A 25,450-nucleotide genomic window follows, 5' to 3' on the forward strand; every position below is an offset into this window, starting at 1 on the left:
AAAGGTTTTTCTGCTGTAGCAATGTCTCACAAAGTCACTAATAGGCCCCTCTGCTATTAACAGTGGTGGTCTGGTAAAACAAAGAGCATGCACAAATTCATTGACACAATCATGCTGTGTCCTCTCTTTCATTAAAGCACTGGTGAAAGCTCCTGGAGTGAGATGCCCTCCCCTGGGAGCCTAGGAAGGAGGAAAAGCCATTTTGGAGGTAGTCTGGAGCCAGCCACAGAAAGGGGGGAATGGCTGTGTGGGGATCCAGAAGAACCCAGGCTGGTCCATCCAAATCCGTAAGGAGATTAGCACTACAGGAGGTAACCGGGTGGATAAGGGGCATTAACTATCTTTATCTGTGGAGGATTGATTGTTTAAATTCAGTGCCACACTAAACAGACACAAAGAAATAGGCGGGCAGTGTCTCCTTGTGAGCCAGTCATAGCACAATATTAACATTGTTTGATTTTCTGACCTCCATCGTGTGTGTGTGTTCTGTGTTTTACACTGTGGAATTGCTTTAATCTCAGAGCTGCAGAATACAACAGTCACGTAAAGCTTTAGTGGTTAACAAAAATAAGTACCTGAAAAAATACTGAGTGGATTGTTAAAGGGGTGTAAATCAGTAAAAACTGAACTTTAATAAAAGAACAGGTAATTTATCAATGAAAATCGGTAAAAACTGAAAACATGGAATACTGCTTATTTTGTAGGCGCACTGTTTCCAGATGTAACTGAATGAGGGGCCTGACCCCTCCCATCCCCCCGAAGTCAATGGAAACATTCACTTCACTTTCCCATTCTTTTCACCGAACTTTGGATCAAGGCCAAATGACTATATTCCTATCTGATAATGTTGAAAAAATGATCATACGAGTCTAGGGAAACAAAATGAATATTAGGACATAACTTATCTATAAGTGTGAGGAAGTGGCATTCCTTAATAAGTGTGTGGGCTTTCTTTAAGTGAAAAGTTCTTATTTATAACTTTGGAAAAAATAATTTTCATTGACAATTTCACTGTTGTCTTTCCATTTCTCTTTTAAAGATAAAAATATTAAGAAATGTACATGATGTATGTGCGGTATAAACACTAAACAATCCTCTGTCACCTCTGTGAAGTAGGTCAACGTTAATTCCCAGTTCACAGAGAGGGAAAGAGAGAGAGTGAATTCGTTAAGTGACTTACCCAAGGTGATACAGCAAATCACTGGAAGAATCAGATTATAATTGAGAAGTTTCTGGCTCTGTACTTGGGCCTGGATTAAGTCAATCTGTGACCCTAAGCACACCATGACATGGTGTTCTCTGTGACGGTTGCTGTGGCTCAAATCCTGAGCTCGTGCCCCACACTTGGAATGATAGCAGTGGGAAGTCTGTCTCCTCTTCCAGAGAGGCAGTGGCATGGGGCCCTTTTCTGTTTCCTTGGAGCAACAGCAGGGAAACTCACACTGGGAGCAGGAGATTTAGGAGCAGGTTTCCCATCTCCTTGCAAAGAGGCAGTATTGGCAGCAGAGAGGGCCCTCTATATCCATGGTATATCTGCTTGGGTGGATGGACTGGGATCACTGTACTCTTCTCCTTCTGCCATGCACAGGGTCCTCTGTTGGGTTGATACATTGGTGGAACCTCCAACAGCAGTGGATTTTGGAATTACAACTCATTGAGATGCACTGGGTATTTCACACCACAAAACTATTATTTCAGGCTGTCTGCAGAGTAAGGCAGAATTCTTTGCATTGCTTGTACTTGGGTTGTGTCTTCAAGATTTGCTTTGATCTCATGAAGCATTTACTTTCTTTTAAATGAAATCTGAAATTCTGATGTAACCAGACTCAGCTCCAGGAACTGGGATCCAAGGCATGGACGTATAGTGTCTGCCGTTATCCAGTTCTTCCCACACTCTGTCCCCCTTGTTGCTCCATGGACTGGCTGCGTCGGTAATATACAATTACTCTGCCAAATACAGTGAACATAGCTATGGGAGAGTGAATGAGATTCTTCTCTGGCATATTAGAGAGACAAGATGGGTGAGGTAATATCTCTCATTGAATCAGCTTCTGTTGATGAGAGGGACAAGCTTTTGAGCTTACACAGAGATCTTCAAGTCTGGTAAACATACTCGGAGTGTCACAGCTAAATACAAGGTGGAACAGATTGCTTAGCATAAGTAGTTAACGCACATTTCAAGGGACCATTCTGTGGCTTGTTCATTATCAGCACAATAAGAAGGTTTCAATGTTCAGAATCGTGATTACTGTTGGTGATAAGCACATCAGAATGAACACAATTGTGTTTACCCTCTTTACTTGTAAACTGAGCAAATTTGATGTAGAATCATTGAGAGGCAACTAGGGAAACTTCAGGAAGCCATTTCTAATCACTTTTGTATGGACTTGTATTTTTGGAGTACATATCCACACTTTAAACATTGGGTTTGTCCAGAATACAGTGGTTAATGCATCTAATGTACAAAGTGGCATGGGAAGTCTGAGAGAGTAGAAGAGGAGCTTGACTTTACTTCCTGAAATAGCATCTCCCACAGTAAATTCCTCCCTTTTGCTATACAACAGCATTAGTTCAGCTTTGTCTGGAAAGGAAGAGTACCATTTATTGAGTTACCTGTATAGTTTCCTACAGCTCATCCTATTACTGACCAGCCCCCGTGCTGCTTAGTTTGATATGTGACACAATAGCAGTCTTATATGATATAATTGTAGGCTGCTGCTGTTAGCTAAAAACAATATTCTACTTACATTTCTTAGATAAAATGTAGTTTATTAAACTTGCTTGCTACAACACTGTAAAAATAAAGTTTTGATAGTGATTAGTTGAAGTAAAATACAAATTAAAAGTCCACGTTGAAATTACAAGCTGTAGATTGATGAGGTGGATTCAGTCATAGGCCTCCATGGAATTTGTTTTCCTTTTTTAAACTATTCATTCTGAATCTATATTCTTTTTAGTGATATGTCTTATGTGCAAGCCATTAAATGTTTCAGACATACAGAATACGAACCAAATGTTTATACCAAAATGCCTGAAGGTGAAAATATGCTTTGTGAACTGCAACTGCCAGAATGGATTCTTTTAGCATTTCACAAGTCCTTAGTTTGAATTCCAGAGTGGAATTCATGTTGATGTTTAGATAACAAGATTTGCCAACAGGTCTGCACGAGCATTTATTTGCAAACATAAGGCCTGATCCTGCAACTCTTACTCCTAAAAGCAGTCTTTATTCATGTGAGTAGTCCCATTTGATGTAAACAGCTGTAGTTATTAATCAAGAGCATTTTCTGGATGCTTTAGGAAAACATAAGGTCTTGTTAAAGATCATAGAATTGTAGAAATGTAGGTCTGGAAAGGACCTTCAGAGGTCATCAAATTCAGCCCCCTGCAATGAGGCAGGACCAAGTAAACCTAGACCATCCCTGAGAATTGGTTGTCCAGCCTGTTTTTAAAATTCTCCAATATTGGGTATTCCACAACCTCCCTTACAGTTCGAAAGTTTTTCCAAGTATCTATCCAAAATGTCCTTTGGTGCAGATTAAGCCCATTACTTGTCTGACGTTCAGTGGACATGGAAAACAATTAATCACTGTCCTCTTCATAGGAGCCATTAACATATATAAAGACCAGGTTCCCCTCAGTCTTCTTTTCTCAAGCCCAGTTTTTTTAACTTTTCCTCAGAGATGAGGCTTTCTAAACTTTTGATCATTTTTGTTGTTCTCATCTGGACTCTGAAGTTTCTCCGCATCTTTCCTAAAGTGTGGCGCTCAGTTGGCACTCACCAGTGCCAAGTAGAGTGGGACAGTTACCACTTGTGTCTTACATACGACATTCCTATTAATACACCCCAGAATAGTAGCCTTTTTGCAATTTTAAATTGGGCTCTGAAAAGACCTGAAAGTGACCTGAACTCCTGCCAAGAACTGTAAGATTGCCCAGTAGCGGGGGCTACCATAAGGGACCCGGGGCAAAAGATTCAGACACTAACACCAAGCCCAGTTGAGAGCCAGTTGAGCACAATTGGTGGAGGATACAGCTATGAAGCTCTATGCCTGTTAAAAGGCAATGAAGCAGAAACAGGTTCCTCACCAGCCCCTCGCGAGGTGGCCTCAGCTGATATGTACTTCAGACAAGATGAACCCTGAACGCTGGTGTAAGTGGATGGTAGGAGTGGCAACAACAGCAGGCCAACCAGCAGCAGCAATTCCAGCAGTAAATGTTGTAGTAGTGGACAATCCAGAAACAGGCCCAAGCAGTGCAGCAGCAGCAGCTGTTGAAAGAGATTATTTCCCAGCAGCAAGAACATCCGAGGGAGGCCTCATAGAGACCAGTTCACCAGAGGGACCTCTGCCACCCATGTTGGTGAAGTTAACTAAGATGGGCCCACATGATGATCTGGAAGCGCTCCTCACCATTTTGAGAAGGAGGTGCTGGCCTCTCAGTGACCTTTAATCATGTGAAGACCGCTATTTTAGATTACCTTGGCATCAGCAAAGAGATGCATCGGCAGTGCTTTAGAGCTGAGATGTACTCCAAGGGGGAACATCCTTGGGTGGTGGTACAACAATTAAGCGTACTGCTGGTAGTGGCTTTGCCAAATCAGAAGATCCTGTCTGATGCAAGTAATCAGAGACTTTGCTCAGATATTCTTCACAAGTTTGTGAAGCACACACATGATACAACATCATCTGGAAAGAGCACAATGGCAACTCGTTAGGAAGAATTCTCTGACCTTTACCAAAAAGGATGTGTGGGACACAATACGTGAAGCGGTGCTGAGGATGGGGGTCAATGAGGAGTCTAAGAGCGTCTGGAGAAGCCCTATAGTCCTGAACCCGAAAGTAGATGGCATGGTCCTATTTTGTAGGGATGTTCACAAGCTCAAGTCCATCACAAAGTTTGATGCCTCTCCAGTGCCAAGGGTGGATGAACTCTGAGTGGTTGGGCCCAGTGCAGTATCTCACTATGATTGACCTTACAAAGGGGCTGCTGACTGATTTCCAATCTCCATCCTCTCAGGAGAAGACCACACCCCTTCTGTTCCCATTTGGCTATTTCCATTTTAAAACTATGTTGTTCGCTCTGCAAGGAGTGACAGCGACTGTCCAGTGCCTTTGAATGGAATCCTCAGATCCCACCAGCAATATGCTGAGGCTTAGTTTGGCGACATTGTCATATATAGCTATATGGGGGCAGACCACATATGGCACCTACGGGCACTACTGACATCCCTGCAGGAGGCTTGGTGTCACAGCTAACCCTGCAAAGTGTAAGTTGGCCATGGCAGAAGTGACTTATGGGATAGGGAGTAGGAATAAGCTTTGTGAAACCTGTTAATATCCACAAGCTGAACTCATGCCCCATGCCTTGGACTAGGAGACACATATGTTGCTTCCTAGGCCCGGTGGGACATTATGCCAGTTCATCCTCAACTTTGCATTGATCACAGCTCCCCGAATGGATGTGCTGAAAGACAGGTACCAACAGTGTCCTTTGAGATGACCAGTGTGATGATGCTTTTATAATACCCTGATGGCATGGCTGGGCTTGATGCCTGTACTCACCAACTTCACCCGGCAGTTTATTCTCTATACAGATGCATCTGACATCAGTCTTTCAGTGGTGCTGTCCAGGACTTTGAGGGAGAATAGCACCCAATCCTATATTTTAAGCAGGAAGTTGTTCCCCAGGGAAAGAACATATTCAATTATATATCAAAAGGAAGCTCTGGCTATCAAGTGGGCAGTAGATTTCCTCAGGTATTATCTGCTGAATAGTCCCTTACCCCTGGTCACAGATGACTTGCCCTTGTGGTGGCTAAACTTTTGGAAGGACTCAAATCCCTGGATTATGTGCGGGTATCTAGTGCTCCAGTCCAATAGCTTCCGAGTACAGCACCAAGCAGGTAAAGAGCATGCAAATGAGGATTTTTTTCCTTTAAACTAAATTATTATGTTTTGTCAATTCTAGGGAAGGCTCAGGAACTTCAGAAAGACCTGACTAAGCTACGTGAATGGGCCTAGTAGGGCTGATTACATTAATTCTTGACAAACCCAAAGTACTGCACATTGGAGGAGATGATTTGAATTACTTTTACTTGGTTAATTCTAAATATGCTTTGAAAAACAAATGACGACTTGGAATCATTGAGGACTGGTAAATGAAAACCCCTGCTAATTGTGCACAAGGGGCCATAAAAGCAAACAAAATGTTAGGAGGCATAAGGAATGGGATAGACTGTAATACTGAAAATATTTTATAAAGCCATTGCATGAATCATTTGTATATGCTCACTTGGAGTACTGTATTGAGTTCTGTTAACTCTATTTAAAAAAATCTAGCAGAAATAGAAGAGGTCCAGGGAAAAAAGCAACTAAATACACTGAAATGCTTCCTTCTGAAGAAGGACCTGGGGTGGGGAACCTACAGCCTGCGGGCCAGATCCAGCCCATTTAATCCAGCCAGTGGCTAGTCTCCGTGCCATGGGTTAGAAGCCCTAAGTCTCGGCGCCCCCTGTGGGGCTGGAGCCGCGAGTGCTGGCTCACCTCGCTGCGGGGGAAGGCGGGGGTTGTTAGGCCGTTAAAAGTCCAGTTGGCTCCGCGCAGCTCCTGGAAGCGACCGGCATGAGCCTGTGGCGTCTAGGCGGAGGGGTGATCAGGGAAGCTCTGTGCGCCGGTGCCGGCTCTGCTACTCCCATTGGCCGTGATTCCCAGACAATGGGACCTGCAGGGGCGGCGCCGCACAGAGCCATCTGGCCCTTCCGCCTAGGGACCGGACATGGCGACTGCTTCTGGGAGCAGTGCGGAGCCAGGGCAGGCAGCGAGCCTGCCTTAGCCCTGCTGCACTGCTGACAGGGAGCCGCCTGAGGTAAGCGCCGCCTGGCCGGAGCCCCCCACCCTGAACCCCCTGCCCCAGATCGGAACCCCATCCCACGCTCCAATTCCCTTAGCTCTAGCCCAGAGTCCCTTCCTGCACCCCAAACCCCTCATACCCAGCCCCACTCCGAGGCCTCACCCCCAGCTGGAATCCTCAACCCCTTCCGCACCCCAGCCTGGAGCCACTTCTCCCATCCTGAACCCCTCATTTCTGGCCCCACCCTGGAGCTTACGGGAAGCCCCGAGCCTCCACCCCTGTGGCCCCCCCACCCCCCCGGGCTGGAGCCATGAGTGCTGGCTTGCCCCACTGTGGGGGGGCGGGGGGGGGAGCCATGAGCCTCTACACACACACCCCTCCCCCCACGACTGGCCTACGACTGATTTTTATCAGCGGCCCCTGATAGAAAAAAGCTTCCTCACTCTGGTTTAGAGCATGGCCAGCTAAAAGGGGACAATATATAGAAGGGAAATTGGGCCCTCCTGATTACTCATAAGTACATGGACGCTTTCAGTGAAATTGAAACATGACAAATGAGAAACTGATGAAAGTAAACACTGAATTATGTAGTAATGTACAATTAACCTGTGGAACTTGTTGGCCAGGACACCAAAGTGAAGTGCTATGATAGTAGGGTTTATTTTTCTTTCTAAAGTATAATGCACTTATATTGAAAATGAGAATATTATACAGTTACTGTAGTTAAATAAGTGTGTTCTTTTTGTAAGTGCTATAAACTCTTATAATTTAGGGAATAAACCGGGCTTTAATTGGCTAAAGTTAAGAAAAAAACATCTAGGAGTATGTTGAGTCATACTTACTCACTATGGGGTTTCTTGTACCTTCTTCTGAACCATCTGGTACTGGCCATAATCTGAGACAAGATACTGGAATATATGATCTACTGCTCTGATCAGGTATGGCGTCTCCTCTGGTCCCTCTTACAGCAGAGGCAAATTGAAAGAGTTTGCATGAATAACCTGCTAGGTACTTAGGTAGCTGCTGGTTAGACCTTGGCCTGTGAGACTGTGAACCAAAAAATCTGGTTTCAGTTTCTGGATCTGAGATTTTGCTTTGGAACATAACTTCTCTGTACTTCAGATATTTTTTTTGTAAGATGGGTTGCGGCTAACATTTGTTCATGTTTGGCAGGTGCTTTCATCAGCATATGAAAATTAACTATTTAAATATAACATATTAGTATTGTTTAGGAAATGTGTAAGAAATGCTAAAGTTAACCTGGCATATGCAATCTTAACTCAGTTTTGTATGCTTGTATATTATAATACATTAATTATCTTACGTGATTTCTTATTAGATAGTTTACAGTTTCACCGCCAGGGTAAACCGATTTAAATCAAAGCAATTTAGATCACTGATTTTTTTTTTAAAAAAAATAATGATTTAAGTAAGCAAACAGGAAAGCTTGGTTTAAATCAATTTTAATTGTGTTTGTATTTATACTTTTTAGTTACTTTGCTAAAGAAAGGTTTATTCTCATTGGTTGGTAACCATTAACACATTTTGACTTGCAGCTAGATATAACATTTACACTAAATTTGGTGCTTCTTTTTGGTAACCAGGAGGATACGCTGTGTCTGTACACGTTTATTTAAGTAATTATATAGCTCGATATTTATTCATTATTTCTTAATTTTTACATTTATTTTAGAAAATGGTGATGCATTTCTTATTTATGATTTAATTTTTTTACTTGTGATATGTGTCAGGCTCTCTGGATGGAAATTCTGATTCAATTAAAATACACAAAAACATTTTTTAAATTAAATAAAACTATTTTAAATGTGCTGGAAACATAAGAGAAAAGGTTTATCAAAACTTGTTTTGCCTTTAAAACTAACTGATTTACTAAACAAAGGAAGTACCTGTAGTTAGTGAATTGAACTGATTATTTCTAGTCGCTGTGTCCTTCAACATTTTAGAACTAGTAGGTCTCAGGCTTCCACATCTAGTTTTTATTCATAGATTGAAGAGAAAAACAAGCTTTCCTGTGTGTTGAGCTTTTAATTGGTTTCTTAACTTTGAATGAATTTTGAACGTTGATCTGAACTAGTAGAATAAACTGAAATGAAGAAAATATTCCTTTGCACCTGGTAAAGAGGCTAATCGTATCAAAAGCTGGTTTAGCACTTCAACAGATTCTGGTTGCAGGTGCTTAACCAGTGATTTCTACCAGTTCAGTGATTTCTTTCTTTAAAAGTTGGGAGCAAATACATTCGGAAACATGTTGTATGTCAGTTTCCAACTTACAGTATTTGAACACTTAGAAATATTAACTTTCATATCAGTAACCTAGAGGTATAAATACCTTTTTATGCAAATTATTTTTTCTGGCTGGGTTTGTATTGAATGATTTTGTGGCTGAGCCATGTAATTCTTGGCTTTCCTTTACTCCTAAGGCACTGTAGGATAACATGCCCTATCATACTGCTACTTAATCTCAGCATGGTTAACAAATAAGTAAAGAAGAATCTAAACATAGAAACTGTTCTTCTTCAAGCAGTTGTATGTGTGTATTCTACTAAGATGTTTGTGTACCTGGTGTGCTGGAGTCAGAGAATTTTCTGTAGCAGTATCTGTCGGGGAGGAGCTTGTGCTCTGCACCCTGGCTCCTTCTGAAATTATATAAGATTGACACCACCCTGATCTCTCCAGTGCCTTCTCACTGCCTGTGCCTGAGTATGAGTTCCCCATGCAGTTTACCTCACTTTTTTTTTTTGGTCTGGGTAATCTTGTTAAATATTAGGTGTTAGTTCCTGCCAATAGCTAGTTTTCTTTACTGTTTTGATTGTTTTTAGTCAGTGGTTAGTTTTTGATGCAAGTACTGCCTGTCATGTGAGGTGTCTGTTCTGAATAGTGACCCCCACATGTGCTACTTTTTGGCCTTGGTGCGGGACACATTAAAAAGATGTGCAGAATCTGCCTTCCTTTCAGGTAAAGAATGCAGATTTCTAGAGCTCTGCGCCTCAAGCAACACCTCATGGCACAGGATCTGCCTCAGCCTTCTGGCCGTCGATGGATCACCCTGCCTCTTGGGGTGCTACAGAGGCTGCAGTGGTCGTTGACAAACTGCTGTACTCAGACTCTTCTTGTCAGAGAGAGAGAGAGGGATTAGTCTTCCTCTCCGGGGCCACTCTGAAAGAGGATCCATAAAACAGACCAGAGCCACTCCAGATTGAAGGATTACTCTTCTTCTTCTTCGGAGGAGGATTTGGAAAATCACCCCTGCTTCTCAGGAACTCAGGATAGAGCCAAGTTGTCGACCCTTGTCTCCCTGGTACCATGACGGGAACGTATAGGTACTGTACCATTGATTCTGGTACTGTCCTGTGGGACAGCTGTTGAATCTGGTACCAACGGATACTGTTCTGGCCCCGTTGGTACCAACGGACGTGCAAGCTTATGAGGTAGTAAAGGATTTGCTTTGGCTCTCCATCCCAAACTCTCCTGTGGTGCCAGGAGTCCTTGGAAGTGGATGTGCCTCCTGCTCGTGGTGGTCTGTCTGGGTCCATGGCTTCAGAACAGAGGCTGTTAGTGGTGCCAGTGTTGATACTAAGAGAAACAGCGAAGATGTGATAGGCATTGACGCACACCATGTCAGTACTGGTATGTTTTTCAGCCTCTGCACAAGCGTCTATCTTCTCACCTGGGTTTAGTACTGGGGTAGCCCTCAGACTGGGCATCAACCACAACTTGCACTTCAGCAGCAGCAGCAAGGTCTTTCCTCATACGAAGACTCCATGTGATTCTCTTCACATCTTGGGGCATGTTTGCCGTATTGACTACTATGCTGGCATCAGCACTGATATTGACTTCTTTCCAATGGGCCACAGATAAATAAAGGTGCCTAGTGGCCTCTTTAGGATTGGCACCCCCAGTTTCTGCTGACTATTCAGATAGCTCCTTGCAGTTGGGTTTGGAGTCTTCTTCCATGTCACTGTTCCCTCTGAGGTTTGGTCAGTCTAGCAAGCCTTCTAGACCACCTACCGAAGGAGAGCATTGTATCAAGAATGGGACTGTTCATACTGCAAAGATAGCTCATCTTGGCCTACTTCCTATTGGCTGCTGTAAATAATTGGGCCTGGTTGTAACTGGGCCTACAAATTTGCCTTAATTGTGGGTTCATCTGTAAAAAGTGATTGTAAGTTAATAAAATGTCACAATAAGCTGTAACCACAAATCTTTGGTAAGAAAAGGGGTGTGTGTGTGTGTGTGTGTGTGTGTGTGAGAGAGAGAGACTGAATTAGTCCAAACAAAAGGTCTTTTGACATAACTCAAGAATTGTGTTAAGATCATGCTTATTAAACGAAGTGTGGAACCAGAAATCAATGAACCAAAATTGGTATGTCAGATATTAGGCCTAACTGGTGGACAAAATAAGGAGGGGATGGGCTATTCCACTTTCTACTACTCCTTGGGGTCCTTAAGAGACTTTGGGAGAAAATTTGGCTACAGGACCGAGCTTCACGATCATGGCTGCTACCCTCACCATCTCCTGGGACCCAAGGACCTTCTTCATCCTGATTCTGGGAGATGTCCTGACCAGGCTAGAGAAAAGGGATGCAGATGACATCTCCTCTGCTACCAGCTCCGACTGAATCCCAACCACCATCTGGAATGTGACACTTTCTCTCCTCTCTTCACCTGATGTGTCCTTTTCCTTCCTCACCTTATTTCTTCACTTCTCTGTCTCCTCTTTCCTTCTGTCTAAAAGGAGTCTGGCTTAGCCAGCCAAGGTTGTATATTTTGCAACATTGCTGTAAGTCTGTGACTAGAAATGCAGTGCCCTAAACTGCCCGATGCTGTCACAAGTTTGCCAGGTCTCAGAGTGGCTAATAAGACCATGTACTCACTGTTTTTTTCCAGCAGTGAGGTTGCAAATTAAAAGCCAACATCAGAGACAGAAGCTGTTTTTTCTATCTTTGCTGTACTTTCTCTCCCCTTTTTGTATTTTGTCTTGTTTTGTCTTCTAGGAAAAGGTATTTGACTTTAACAACAACAGCTCCAGCCCATCTCGGCTAATTTCTTCACTTTTCCTCAAAAAGGACAGTTATTACCATCTTTAATACCATCCAAGAGATTGTAGAATAAGGGGTTTTTTTTGTTTTTTTTCCCTTCTAAAAGACTCTCCACTTAAGGGAAACAACGACTGTTGTTAAAATGAAAGCCGTATTTATTACTGTACATTTCAAATGCTTTAAATATTGTCCTTTTCTGTGCCTTTAATAAAATGTTAAAAGTGTTTTTAATGGTGTGTTTGCCATGGTACTAAGCGCTGCTTAGGTCTCTATACCAAACCCTGAACCTTATTGAACAGTGTTTAATTTTGCACAGTTCGAGTCATGTTAACACCTTTGACTCTTTGGGCCCCTTTTGTTCCATTGAAGTTAATACAACCACACCTGTGACTTACACCCTTCTTCTCACCCTAAGGATTCCTAAAGAGCCACTATAACGGTTTTCCAGGTTTCAGTTATCTGCATGCTGGAGAGGAAGCTCACCAGATTGTTTTGCTAAACACCATGGGGAGCCACTTACTTTGGCAGCATGTGCAGATACTGAGGAACCAGTTGTACCGCAAGAGGACCCACTGGCCTTGGTTAACTTGTTGTCCTTTCCAGAGGACTCAGTGACTTCAGATTCCTCCTCCCCTGTTCCAGAGGATTTTCAATCTTATCAGGACCTATCGAAGAGGATGGCTGCAATGTTGAGCATACAAGCTGAGCTTGTCCAAGAGAAGTTTCAGAGTAGCAGCTGTGTTAGTCCGTATGCGCAAAAAGAAAAGGAGTATTTGTGGCACCTTAGAGACTAACCATTTGAGCATAAGCTTTCGTGAGCCACAGCTCACTTCATCAGATGCATGCAGTGTAAAATACAGTGGGGAGATTTTATATACACAGAGAACATGAAACAATGGGTGTTACCATACACACTGTAACAAGAGTGATCAGGTAAAGTAAGCTATTACCAGCAGGAGAGCGGGGCGGGGGGGAACCTTTTGTAGTGATAATCAAGGTGGGCCATTTCCAGCAGTTGACAAGAACGTCTGAGGAACAGTGGAGGGGGGTGTGTGTGAAATAAACATGGGGAAATAGTTTTATTTTGTGTAATGACCCATCCACTCCCAGTCTTTATTCAAGCGTAAGTTAATTGTATCCAGTTTGCAAATTAATTCCAATTCAGCAGTCTCTCGTTGGAGTGTGTTTTTGAAGTTTTTTTTGTTGAAGAATTGCCACTTTTAGGTCTATAAGCGAGTGACCAAAGAGATTGAAGTGTTCTCCAACTGGTTTTTGAATGTTATAATTCTTGATGTCTGATTTGTGTCCATTGATTCTTTTGCATAGAGACTGTCCAGTTTAACCAATGTACATGGCAGAGGGGCATTGCTGGAACATGATGACATATATCACATTGGTAGATGCGCAGATGAACGAGCCTCTGATAGTGTGGCTGATGTGACTAGGCCCTATGATGGTGTCCCGTGAATAGATATGTGGAAACAGTTGGCAACGGGCTTTGTTGCAAGGATAGGTTCCTGGGTTAGTGGTTCTGTTGTGTGGTTGCTGGTGAGTATTTGCTTCAGGTAGGGGGGGCTGTCTGTAAGCAAGGACTGGCCTGTCTCCCAAGATCTGTGAGAGTGATGGGTCGTCCTTCAGGATAGGTTTTGGCCGTTTTTCAGGTGGCAGCCCCTGGGAGGGTAGCCCTCCTTCTGAATGGGGCTCTTTTGGAACCAGAAAATACCTTATGGCACATACCAGCCTCCTTGGCGCCAACAGCCAAGCATACAGACACATTATATCATGTTCCGATGCAAGGCTTCGGGTACTTTTGTTCCCACCCTGCCTCAAACTCCTTCATGGTCAGTACTGTCAATGAGAGGTTTCATCAAGGGAGATTCAAATCAATTCCCAAAGAGAAAATCCAAGAGACTTGACTTAGGAGAAAAAATTATTCCTCCTCTCTCCAGAGAATACTTCCAAGATATTGATGCATAACTTAAGCATTGGTGTTAGCACTTTTGTGATTTTAATGAACAGATCCCCACAAAGATGTAAACTCAGCTTAATCCAAAAGAGAACCCATCAGAAAACAGGAAATTGACACTTGCGGAAGTGATGCATATGGTCAAACATTTACCAAATGGTGAACCAACTGGTCTTGACAATATTTCATCAGAACTCCTAAAAAGTGGTGGCCTGGGTTTAGGTTACTAGTTTCATAAAACTGTCTTAAAAGTTTGGGAAACCAGTCATATTCCAGAAGATTAGAAGAGAGGCTGCATCATCCCGCAAAAAGGAGAGGGATCAGTTTGCTCAAACTGTAAGGGAATAACACTGCTCTTAGTCCCAGAGAAAATGTTTGATTATACTACTGAACCAACTGAAATACTGTCTCAGCCCAAAAATGAGAGACAGCCAGTGTGGATTCTGTACAGGCTGATCTAAAATCTGTCTTATATATACACTGTGCAGAATGTTAATGAAAACATGATTACAGAAACAAAAGGAAGGTTAATACCACATTTATAGACTTTGCATTTACTTTTGATTCGGTGCACGAATCAGCACTGTGGGTACTGCTATGAGTTTGGAGTGCCTGAGGACTTAGTATGCCTGGTGGAAGAACTGTATTGCAATACATTTACCTCTGTGAGGGTCAGTATTTGTATTATAAACTGGTTTTCATTAGACTCTAGAATATGCCCGGTACGCATTCTCTCACCTATGTAGTTTATAGCAGCAGTTCTCAAGTCTCTTTCCAGACTACTGTATCCTTTTCAGGGATCTGATTTGTCTTGTGTACCCGAAGTTTCACCTCACTTAAAAACTACTTGCTTACAAAATCAGACATAAAAATACAAAAGTGTTACCGGACACTATTTTGGAAAAATTACTTACTTTTTCATTTTGGCTGTATGAAATATTAGTTCTGATTTTGCTAGTGCTTTTTAATAGCCTGTTATAAAACAAGGCAATTAACTAGATGTGTTGATGTATCCCCTGGAAGTCCACTGTGTACCCCACAGGGTACATGTACCATCTGTTTATAGTTCTAATAGACTATCTGATGACAAAGCTGATTGAGCCCAAAGTAGGTGAAGTGAAATTTAAAGATTAATCTTTAGAGGATCTTAAGTATGTGGATGATACTGTCTTACTTGCAGAGACCATTCTTCTTAGTGTATGTGGAACTTGCCTCAGGTGGCACGTCACCAGGATTCATCACTGAATTTGGTATGCTGGTTGGATCATTAGTGTCCCTGGCTTGGGCCGGGTACTGACAAGGAGTGTGAGATGAATGCTGATCCATGCCCCCTGAGAGACCATTGACAAACTACAGCTAATGCTAGAAGAGCTGCAAAAAACTGCAGAATCTATGGGACTTAAGATCAATGATGATAAAACCAAAGCTGTGTGTACCTCTGATAAAACAGACATGAATGGCCTACTGACGCTGCATGTAATGATGCTGAATTGGTAAACCGTTTTATGTATCTTGGTAGTTGGCTGATAGCAGGAGGTTCTATAGCTGAAGGAGTTACACATAGGATCAGTCTTGTGTCTGCGTCATTTCAACATCTTCAAAAACCTCTTTGGCCGGCAGGATGTCTGTGTAACAACCCAAGATACAAGTGTTCAGCACACCAGTAATGACAACTCTGTTATGTGGAGCAGAAACATGGCTGTTAAAAATACTGGAGGAGAGGAAATAACAGTTTTCAGTGTCAAAAGTTACGATGTATCAAGATCTGTTGGTTTGACTTTTGTCACAAATGAGGAAGTATTTAGATGATCCTGGCAAGTTGTAGTTTTGCACCTTTTGAGAACAAGATGGCTGCAGTGGGATGAGGTAATGTCCAAAGTACAGAAGCAGGTACGCTTTTACAGAATTTTTATAGAGCTGTGGTTGAAGAAAGTAGAGCACCAAGAATGTGGTTGGAAGATGCAATTTTGAGGGATTTAAGAAGGCTAAACCTTTCCATATGGACACTTGCTGAAGAAAGAAGACATGCAAGGGACCATTCAAGATCGAAGTCTATTTTACATGCCACCATGGCTACATCATAGCCAAATGAATCTGCTGCTTCCTTTCTCCAAATATGCATAGGAAACCAGCAGGAATTGTTAGCAGAACATGATTTTGTAAACTGGGATGCAATGTCTAAGTTCACTGACAAGCTGCCTGGAAATGTAAGGGAGGAGTTATGGGCTTTCTTGGCAGAAGCCGCTTGGTGGCCAAGACCTCAGTGCAGTTGGCACTCGATGTGGCAGATGCTTCTTACGGGGGATTGCCCAGTAAAATGAGGAGAAGCTCATAGTTTCCTGAATGGAATACGCCTATGAACCATGTCTCAAAGAACAGTTACATTGTAAGTAAATTACCATTTTTTCTCCCTCCTTAACCTTTTCCCAAATGGTGCTTATATAGTGAGCTGTACTAGTTTTGTGGGCAGGGGAAGCCTATATATCCTCTTTTAGCAAGTGGTTTCTTTCTGCCTGCCTGCCTGCCTGCCTGCCTGTCTTAGGTAATGTCATCCAGAGGAGTACTGGTATGATAAATTTATGAATTACTATACTGAAACAGACCAGAGGTCCATCTAGTCTAGTAACCTATCTCGAATAGTAAGCAGTACCAGTTGTTTCAGAGGAAGAAACTCTGCAGTAGGCAGCTGAGGAATAATTTTCACCCAGGAAAAGCTTCTTTTAACTACCAATAGTTAGAGGTTGGCTTATGCCCTGAAGTTAATAGTTAATATTTTTTTGTTTTAACTTCTGTATATTCTTGTTAGTTATATAAACATCTAATCTTTTATAAATCCTGCTAAATTCTTTGCCTCAATATCTTGATGGTGAAACTAACTTACACTACTTGTGCATTTTGTGTAAGTGTTCTTTTTTTATTTTGAATTTGCCACCTTTCAGTGTCGCTTTATGTTACAAGTGAGATTGAATAGAAGTTCCTGATCTAGCTTCTCTATACCATTTATTATTTTTATACTCCTATCATTTCCCCCTTTTATTCATCTACTCTCTAAGGTAAAAGATTCCAATCATTCCAATCTCTTCATAATATTTTTTCCATATTCATAATTTTTAGTGCATGTTTTTGTACCCCCTCTATTTCCGCTCCAAACTTTGAGTTGCAGTGACTATAACTGAACTGTATACAGGGTGAGAGTATGCCGTTTATTTGTATAATGGTATATATTTTGGTAGTACTCTCCATCTTGTTCCTTGTACGGCCTAATATACTACTTTGGATTTTTCACTTCTGTTGGAGATTGAGCTCTCCGCAATGATGATCAGATCTTTCTCGTAAATTGATAGTTAATTTAGAATAAGTAGTTCAAATTATTCCTCCCGATCTGTCTTGAATTGCCAAATGCAAAGTAATTAGTTGTGGAGCGGGGAGTTTCCTTCCTCTTTTTGGAATGTTTTTTCAGAATTCAAGAAACTTTTTCTAAGAAATAATTTATGAATGTATTCACTTTTCTTATTTGTTTCCATTGTCTTCATTAAATTTTTGTGTAATGGTCTACGTAACCTACACAGCTAAACACTTATGGATTCTATGTAGCAGAGTTTTGCTTTCCTATCTACATTTCTAGAGAACTAAAATTTGACATGATTTGGTGAATTAACTTTCTCAAGAAGAAAAATCAGGAGTCTCAAGATCTTTATTTGTACAAATAGGATGATAATGCAGATTGCTTTATTTTAGAAATGGCATTCAAGTTTTTAATTGAAAAAAATCTGTTGGCTTTTGCTACCTTCACATATAATGCTGCTTTTAATTTTTGTTTTTATTTTAACTTCACTTCAGTTTTTGTAACTTGTCACTGGAATTAAGACACAAATGTAACTTTTAACAGATATATTGAACAGAGTCAACCTCAGCTCATCACGAACGGGGATACAGAATGGTGCACCTAGTAGAGGTACTACATTGTCCTAATATGGTAATTTAAAAAAAAAAAAAACTTAATGAAACATCCAACTGTAATACTATGTAATGATTATTCTGGAATTCTGTGTAACAGGTACAGTTACTACGTTCAAGCCTGCCAGTCAACACTATACAACTCCTGCATCCAATCCGGGTGCTGTCACTGCTTCACCAGTCTTTCAGTCTGTATCCAGACCTGCAACTAGCTCTGTAGCCGTTCAACCGTTGTCTAGACCAGTGACTGTTTCAGGAACTTCACAGACGCTACAGAGACCTGTTGCTGGATGTTTATCAGCTCAGCAGATACCCGGGTCAAATTCTGGAATATCACAGCCTGTTAGCAGACCTGTAACCGTTCCAGTAACAACACAGCCAGTATCAAAAAATATTACAATTCCTGTAATGGGTCAACCCGTACCGAGGCCAGTGGCTACAGTAACAGCACAACCTATAATATTAAATCAGGTAAATTCTTATAGTAACTTATAAAGCTTAAGGTTTAATTGCAGTTAAATTAATGAAGTACAAGAACTGGATATTGCTTATTGTATAGTCACATCACTTCACTAAATTTTGGTTTCAAAGAACTTTGTGGTTTTTGTAGAAATTTACTAAACATGTTATGACACATAGGTTCCCTTTCAGGAACTTTAGTATTAAATAGACTTTTTACTACACTGTGTTTGATGTTGTTCAATTTGTTTGAAGCTTAAGGCCTCAATTTTTCAGAGACTCTGGCAGCTGGTTAACTTTACGCAGGAGTAATTACATTGTCTTCAGGACAGTGTATATTTGTGTACAAAGTTCTGCATGTGCATAAGTGTTTGCAGGATCTGGGCTTTAGTAAAATTTTGATTCTCTATACGTTGTAATTGTAAAAATAATTAATTACTCATATTTTTTTAAAAACTTTTGCAGTGTTTTCCATTGTTTAATTTATTCTTACAGGAATGCTAATTTGAAATTTTCATTTTAACATTATTCTGCAATTTAATGAAGTGGATGTTTAATACTACTGCTTTTGAACAAAAAAGTAGAAAAATGAGAAAATAGCCTGAGTGACCAAATTGGTAGTCCAGTAGCCTGGGTGTATGCAATAGACTTCAGTATGTATGCTAGAGTTTGCAGCGCCATTATTTTATATCCAGTTTAAAAAGTTGCAAACAAGGTGATACCTAGGGTATGTCTACACTACAAATGACCTAAGTTATGTCAATGTACAGCCATGGCGGTAATTAAATTGCTTTTGTGTGTTCACGCTGCGCTCCTTGTTTTGGTGGTGTGTGTCCTCACCAGGAGGACTCGCACCAATTTAACTGTCAGTGTGGGGCATTGTGGGATGGCTTCTGAAAGGCAGCAGCTGTCGATGTAAGCAACGCAGCATCTATACTGACACTGCGTCAACCTAACTACATCGATATTGATTCTATGCCTCTCATGGGGGTGGAGTTATTAAGTCAATGTAGTGGGTGAGTTACATCAGTGGGAGTGACATTTTAGAAGGTTAGGTTAATGTAAGCTGTCTTACGTCGACCTAACTCTGTAGTATAGACCAGGCCCTAGATATGTGGTAGTGTTTGGTAAACTTGTTTTTTTCCTCTCTTGTTGGTATTAATCTTAAAATGTGTTGCTAGATATTATTTCAAGATGCAGGGAGGGAGAATTTAGTATAAATTTACTAAACTCAAAATTTAGTGGAAATTGTAAACTTGGGAAGGTTCCATACACGTTTTCAGAGAAACAAAATAACAAAAGTTTGTTTTTTTGTGAGAAAATTGTTGGAGATCCTAAATCCCTGAATTTGTGGATTTCTGTGTATCCACAGAATGGTTGTCCCTACTGATAGCTTACTTTTTGTTTGTTTTGCTACTGGTAGAGCATCACTTAAGTCTTTCTGCATATTTTTCTCTAGTTTTTTGTTGCAAATTCTCTTTTGTGTGTTGCTTTGCAAAGGACTGTCATAGCAATAGTTGCTTATGCCTTTCACCCCTTCCCACAATATTTTTCTTTCTCTAATAATGAACAAACCTAGAAAGAAAATATAGATGGTAATGCACTGCAGCTATGTGTTGCAGTGTCAGTATATATATCTTGTAATGTGGCTGCTTCTTTGAAAAGGAGGAAGTGTGCCTGAGTGATACTAAGACCATCTTCCCCATGAGGAGTCAGAGGACCCCAAACTGATAGAACTACAGGGATGAAACTGCTACAGACCCTTCTGAGATTGAGTGGTGAAGGTTAAATTCTCAATGAGTGAGATAAAGAGGTCACATTTTTTCACAGTAGAGGAAAAATCATCAGAGGAGAGAAATAAGTTTGCTAAGAATTTGTAGTTAGTACCCAAGTCTAAGAGCACCATTCCTTCAAATATACTGAAGTTAGGACATCTGGGCAGGGTGATACTTAAAGTAGTACTTTTTAAAAATTTGGACTTTACTGAGGAAATGCAAGGTAGCAAAGCACATTCATCCAACTTCTGAAAATTGTAATGGGCACTGCAACCAAATTCCAGACAAATTCAGATACCTGTGGTTGTCACAGCTTTCTTAGACTTATATGACTAGAAATCTGAGAGAGAGGACTACGCTTTCAGTGTAAAAAACAAATGACTGATTCCCCTGTTGAATGGGAAATCTGCTTACGCCATTAAAGTATCTGAGTGCAGGTAGCTAGCATCAACGTTTTAAAATGTGAAAATTTGGTATCCTTCTTAAGATTATTTGCTAAATCTACTGTTTCCTTCCCCCCCCCCCCCCCCCCGCTTTAGCCGTCTAGGATAAAGTCTTCTTTTAGACAAGGATACCAATTAAAGTGTTCTGTTTGTGTTGGGTAGTTGAATTCCTTGCAGATTCATTATGGAAGAATCCAGATTCAAAATTTTCAGTTCTCAGCAATTTGTCAATTAGATTGCTTTTGGTGTGAGACCCCCTTTTGGGCACAGCTGATAAAATGGATTGGCTAAAGCTAATTACTTAACAACAGTAGTCCCAACTCTTTGAGAGATAAGGGATTTATGGCTATACTGGACCAAACTCCTAAGGATTGTTGGGAGGGTAATAATCTCCTTCAAAGACATGCCAACCATAGCACACTAGTTTTGGGAGTCTTCCTGTCTCCATGGTCAAGTTTTGAGATGGAGGTTTGGTTCCAGTAAGACCTTTCAGTTCTTGGGCAAGTCAGAGAACAGGCTCAGTGATGAGGCAGAGGCATATTCTGACTAACTTGTATCAGTGTGTCCCGTTTCTTCACTGACTAGAGATTGTCTTACTTTAAGAAGTTGTGGCCAGGGATCCTAGCTGAAATCAGGTTCTCAAGATGACAAACACGGATTATAAGTGTAAACATCAACATGTATTAAACTCTGGTGATTGTTCTTCGCATTTGCAGATGCAGGAACTCATATCAACCTTGCATCTGACCTTTTGCTGAGGTCATAAAACTGGTGTTTAAAGCATGCTTTGAGGTATCTACCCAACAGAGATTGTGACTTCCTAGGCATTGGAAGATATTGATTCATTCTGCATATGAAATGACTGAACCAGTTTGTGCAAAAAGAACATTTGAAAATGGAGTTTTCATAGGTTGTCATTCTACCATGCAGTTCAGAGGATATCATGGCCTCTAGGAATATCCATCTCACCTCTTTTTACATTCTCCCTGGCCAGATAACTTCATTGTGTGCTGGGAAATGTACATGTGCTACCATTCATCCCAACAAAAGCATCTTGAATTCTCTCCAAAATAATGGTGCTAACTGCAGTAACATTTTGGAAGTGTGGCTATAGAGCCTTGTTGGCTATAGAACCATACTAAGATGGTTGATTTGTATTAGGACATAAAAGACTTCAATGGAGCTATTGTATCAGCTCATGATCTGGCCCATCATCTTTCAAGTGTAGACAGTATGCACAGTCCTCCACACCTCCTTGAAGCTTAGGCTGATAATGAACAGGTCAAAGAACTCTGAAAACTAATCCCAAATCATTAGTAATATTTTTAACATAACCAAAAGAATAACTTTTCATTTTTTTCAGAGCTGCTGTTAAAGATCAGTCTCAATTTGGTAAGGTTGGATGAGGAGTTGGTTTGAGGAAAGGAAGACTTGAGGGGTTTTTCCTTTGAGTCATTCAGGGTCTGCATTGAAGGAATTTACAAAAAAAGATTCCCACAGATGTGTGCTCTTATTCTGTTGAAATCTGTCTTGGCACTGGATGGGGCCTCAACTAGACAAGTCATATTTGTTTCTAGCATTGTTAATTACAGGTTTCAGAGTAGACTTGCTTTTCAGCAGGCTTAATCAATGTAGTGGTATAAATAGGTAGTAAAAATATAACAATTGCTATAGTTGCTACAGGGTTGTCTTGTGAATGGAAAGGTACAACTGTGAATGGGACGTGTTTCATGAGGTCTTTATATCAAAATCTGGTCTACCCTATGAAATATTTTGATGAATAGTGAAGTCACTTGGAAAACGGAGTTATCATTGTCAAGTTTTCAGTTTCATCATGTAAGCTGGAGGAGTGGGTGACGAGGACACATTTTTTCACAGTAGAGGAAAAATCATCAGAGGAGAGAAATCAGTTTGCTAAGAATCCATTTGTGGATACCTTCAACATACTTCAAATCTGCTGGCACAAGTCACTAGAGGAAAGAGATGGGACCAAAGTCATGTGCCTTTTCCAGATGATCTTCTTGTTGTGGCAAGCCTTCTTACCCAGGCTCTCATTTTGCCTTGTATTCTCCCACAGTTTTAATCCAGTGCTAACTAGGACTCTGCTCTTTGAGCCTTTGGCTTCTTTTCTTTTTAAAGGAACTGTTTTTTTAAAAAATACTCTGTGTGCTAGGGGAAAAAATACATCTAGGTATCTACATGAAACTGGTATGCTGAGAAAGGGAAATAAAATCAGTCAGTTCTTGATAGGGAAGAGTTGAGGACAAGCTTGGATTTGGGTTTTGGCCTTTTTTTTTTTTTAACATTGCCGTTAAGTTAAAACTAAAAATGAACCCAGCTCTATCATCTGGTTGTTCTTAATTTGTTATGCTGCTTCTGGAAATTGCATATATGCTACATAAAGTTTTTGTGTGGAATGGCCATTTGAATGAATTGGCACTTGTGACATGGCAGGTACCATGTGAACATTTTAAGACCAGTTTACTTTGTGAATGCTTCTGGTATATAACTGAGAAGACATTTAGAATTTCAGTGGTTATTGTTGGCTTCAGAAATAATGCACTGGGAAGAATTAAGGTGTGTAGGTTTTTATGTTGTTGAATATGCAGCCACAAACACAGTTTCTATTTTGAAGGTTATATTTGGTACTAGGAAGGCATATACTTTAAATGAGAACTTCAGCTCTGGAAAAGGGATAAAAACTGCAAGAAGACCCTAAAATTATGTGTGTCATGAGTTGTCTTCACCTGGAAATTTTCATGGTTTTCATTAATCATTGACAATTAGCTCTTTTCTGGAATGCTCTAAACTGACTTCACTACTGCGTAGCTCACTATAAAAATATTAATGATATATTGATCCTTCTTTTATTATCACAAAATAATTTGCCTTACCTAAGTACTGATTATGGCTTCTGAATCTTGGCTAATGAGGTTGGTGCTGGAAGCAATTCAACTATATCACCTTCAGTTAAATCTTGGCTTGAATTGATGCTTGAGCAGGTGGCACTTAGAAAAAACAGAATAACTGATCTTGCTCTGTTTGTATTAAGAAGTTCCTATTTACTGTGAGTTGACATTGGGTTCTGATTTCTATCCTTTAAAATGCAGTTAGCTAGCTTCGTAAATAATGAGTAAAGTCTCTGAATTTAAATTGAAAGTGGGCAAATGCTTAGAGAAAAAAATCCTCTTAATTAGAAACACTAGCAGATTTAGGATAAATCAGCTAGTAAAATAAACTCTGTTTTTATTCCGATAAATAAATTAGTAGTATGCATACTTCCTCTAAAACGTACAGAACTTGCCATTCTGGTGCGCGCGCGCGCACACTCTCTCTCTCTCTCTCTCTCTCTAAATCAACCACAGATGAACCAAACCAGGTTTTAATTGTTTTAAAAGAATTTATATTATTATTTTGGCAGATGGTAATTATAACTTCAGTATTTACATAATGAGCATTTAAATTACCTGAATCCAATTGTAGTTACAAAAAACAAGCATATGATACTGTAACTTGCATTTGTATATTGGTTTTTTTTGTATGCAAATTTCAAAATGCTTTATAAAGATTAAGTCCCAATTTTCCCCTCCTCCCTCCTTTTCAAAATGGCTTATCAGGGTTATATTGCGAGTTCTCCACAAGCTGTACCAAATAATACTTCGGGCATACTGTTCGGCTTGAGACAGAAGTCAGGAGTTCCTCACTACCAGAGTGGAGCAGCAGTGACTATGACAGGTGAGTGTGAGTGTATGTTAGTAAAAGCTTTTTTTAAAAAAAAAAAAAAAAAGAAAGAAAGAAATACAAGTATAGAGTGTTTTATGTTTGGGTTATAATTTTAATAGAGGTTTCAGAACACAGGATAGTTTTAGTGTTTGTAAAATAATAGTATTGGTGTCCATGTGACGAAGCAAGATTTGGAGCATTGCACTTAAAATATACTTTCCAATAAAGTCTTGCTCTTGTGAGCTCACACATGTTACACGATGACCTCAATCAATATGTGCTTGTGATTTTTGTCTGTCTATATAAAAAAAAAATTACTGCCAGACTCACTGAAATGACTTTTTTGGCAGGCAAAGGCTCATTTGCAGTATATGCAGTTCTCTCTGGATGACATCAATAAAAGTGTCTGTCAATCAGCCAGTGAGAGCCCATGGAACAACTTCCTGAGTCTGCTCAGTGGATTCCCTAGATGTCATTCTTTGTTTCCTGATTGCTATATATAGCAATTGGAGTAGACAGATCAAAGGGATCTGTTCTGAGAAACTGGGGAGGGGAAAGAATGCTTGTCATGAGCCTCTAACATATTTTTTATTTTTTAAAAAAATATTATTATTTTTAGCTGCAGAAACTGTTGTTTTGGCTGAAGAAAATTTGTATTTATTTGAAATACTGATTAGAACATCTAAAGTTAAATTACATTTTAGAATAAATAAGTGTGTGCTGGAAATTTAAACTTCAAGTGTCAGTTATGAAGAATTGCATTTTTGTGGTAATTGAATGACAAACTTAATTGTTGGTCAGCCTATAATTCAACCTATAATGAAATATAATTGACAGTTTTTCTGATCCTTCTACAAGATGGAGGACTAAAACAGAAGTGCTGTGTGAAGCAGAAGGAGTCAGATGAAAATCTAACCAATTCTTGTCGGGGAGGTGGTGGTTTCATAAAACTTTAAATGGGGCACTCTCTCGCTCATCCTCCATCTGTTCCCAAATGAGTGAAGGGTGTGATTTTTCCAGTAGTTATCCACACACGCTTATTGGTATAGTCTTCTCCACTCCTACCCCTCCCTTTTTCTGTGACTTATTCTAGCTGGGGTGAAGGTGGCTGAAGTAGCTCTTGGCAAGATCAGGCACTTACCTACTTTATCAAGTGTTCAGCATTGTAGTCTTATCCAGCAAAGCTCTTAAGCAGGTGCTTAACTTTAAGCACTT

The 25,450-nt window shown here is 40.5% G+C and overlaps 1 protein-coding gene across 8 annotated transcripts in view; it reads left to right on the forward strand.

The window, feature by feature from the left end:
* Nucleotides 1–25,450, forward strand: part of ZNF280D (zinc finger protein 280D) — an 81,873-nt gene that overhangs the window by 15,600 nt on the left and 40,823 nt on the right. For 6 of the 8 annotated variants that reach the window (XR_012641280.1, XM_074966285.1, XM_074966287.1 and 3 more), the window contains exons 3-5: nt 17,768–17,833; nt 17,936–18,306; nt 24,130–24,247. Coding sequence is in view for 7 of the 8 variants with exons in the window: in XM_074966285.1 (XP_074822386.1) it covers nt 17,768–17,833; nt 17,936–18,306; nt 24,130–24,247 (555 nt within the window). In the remaining variant the exon portion in view is untranslated. The remainder of the gene's footprint in view (nt 1–17,767; nt 17,834–17,935; nt 18,307–24,129; nt 24,248–25,450) is intronic. The other 2 variants (XM_074966286.1, XM_074966288.1) reach the window with 2 other exon arrangements.

The sequence above is a fragment of the Natator depressus genome, chromosome 10 (assembly GCF_965152275.1).
Source record: "Natator depressus isolate rNatDep1 chromosome 10, rNatDep2.hap1, whole genome shotgun sequence".
Classification (NCBI taxonomy): Eukaryota; Metazoa; Chordata; order Testudines; family Cheloniidae; genus Natator; species Natator depressus.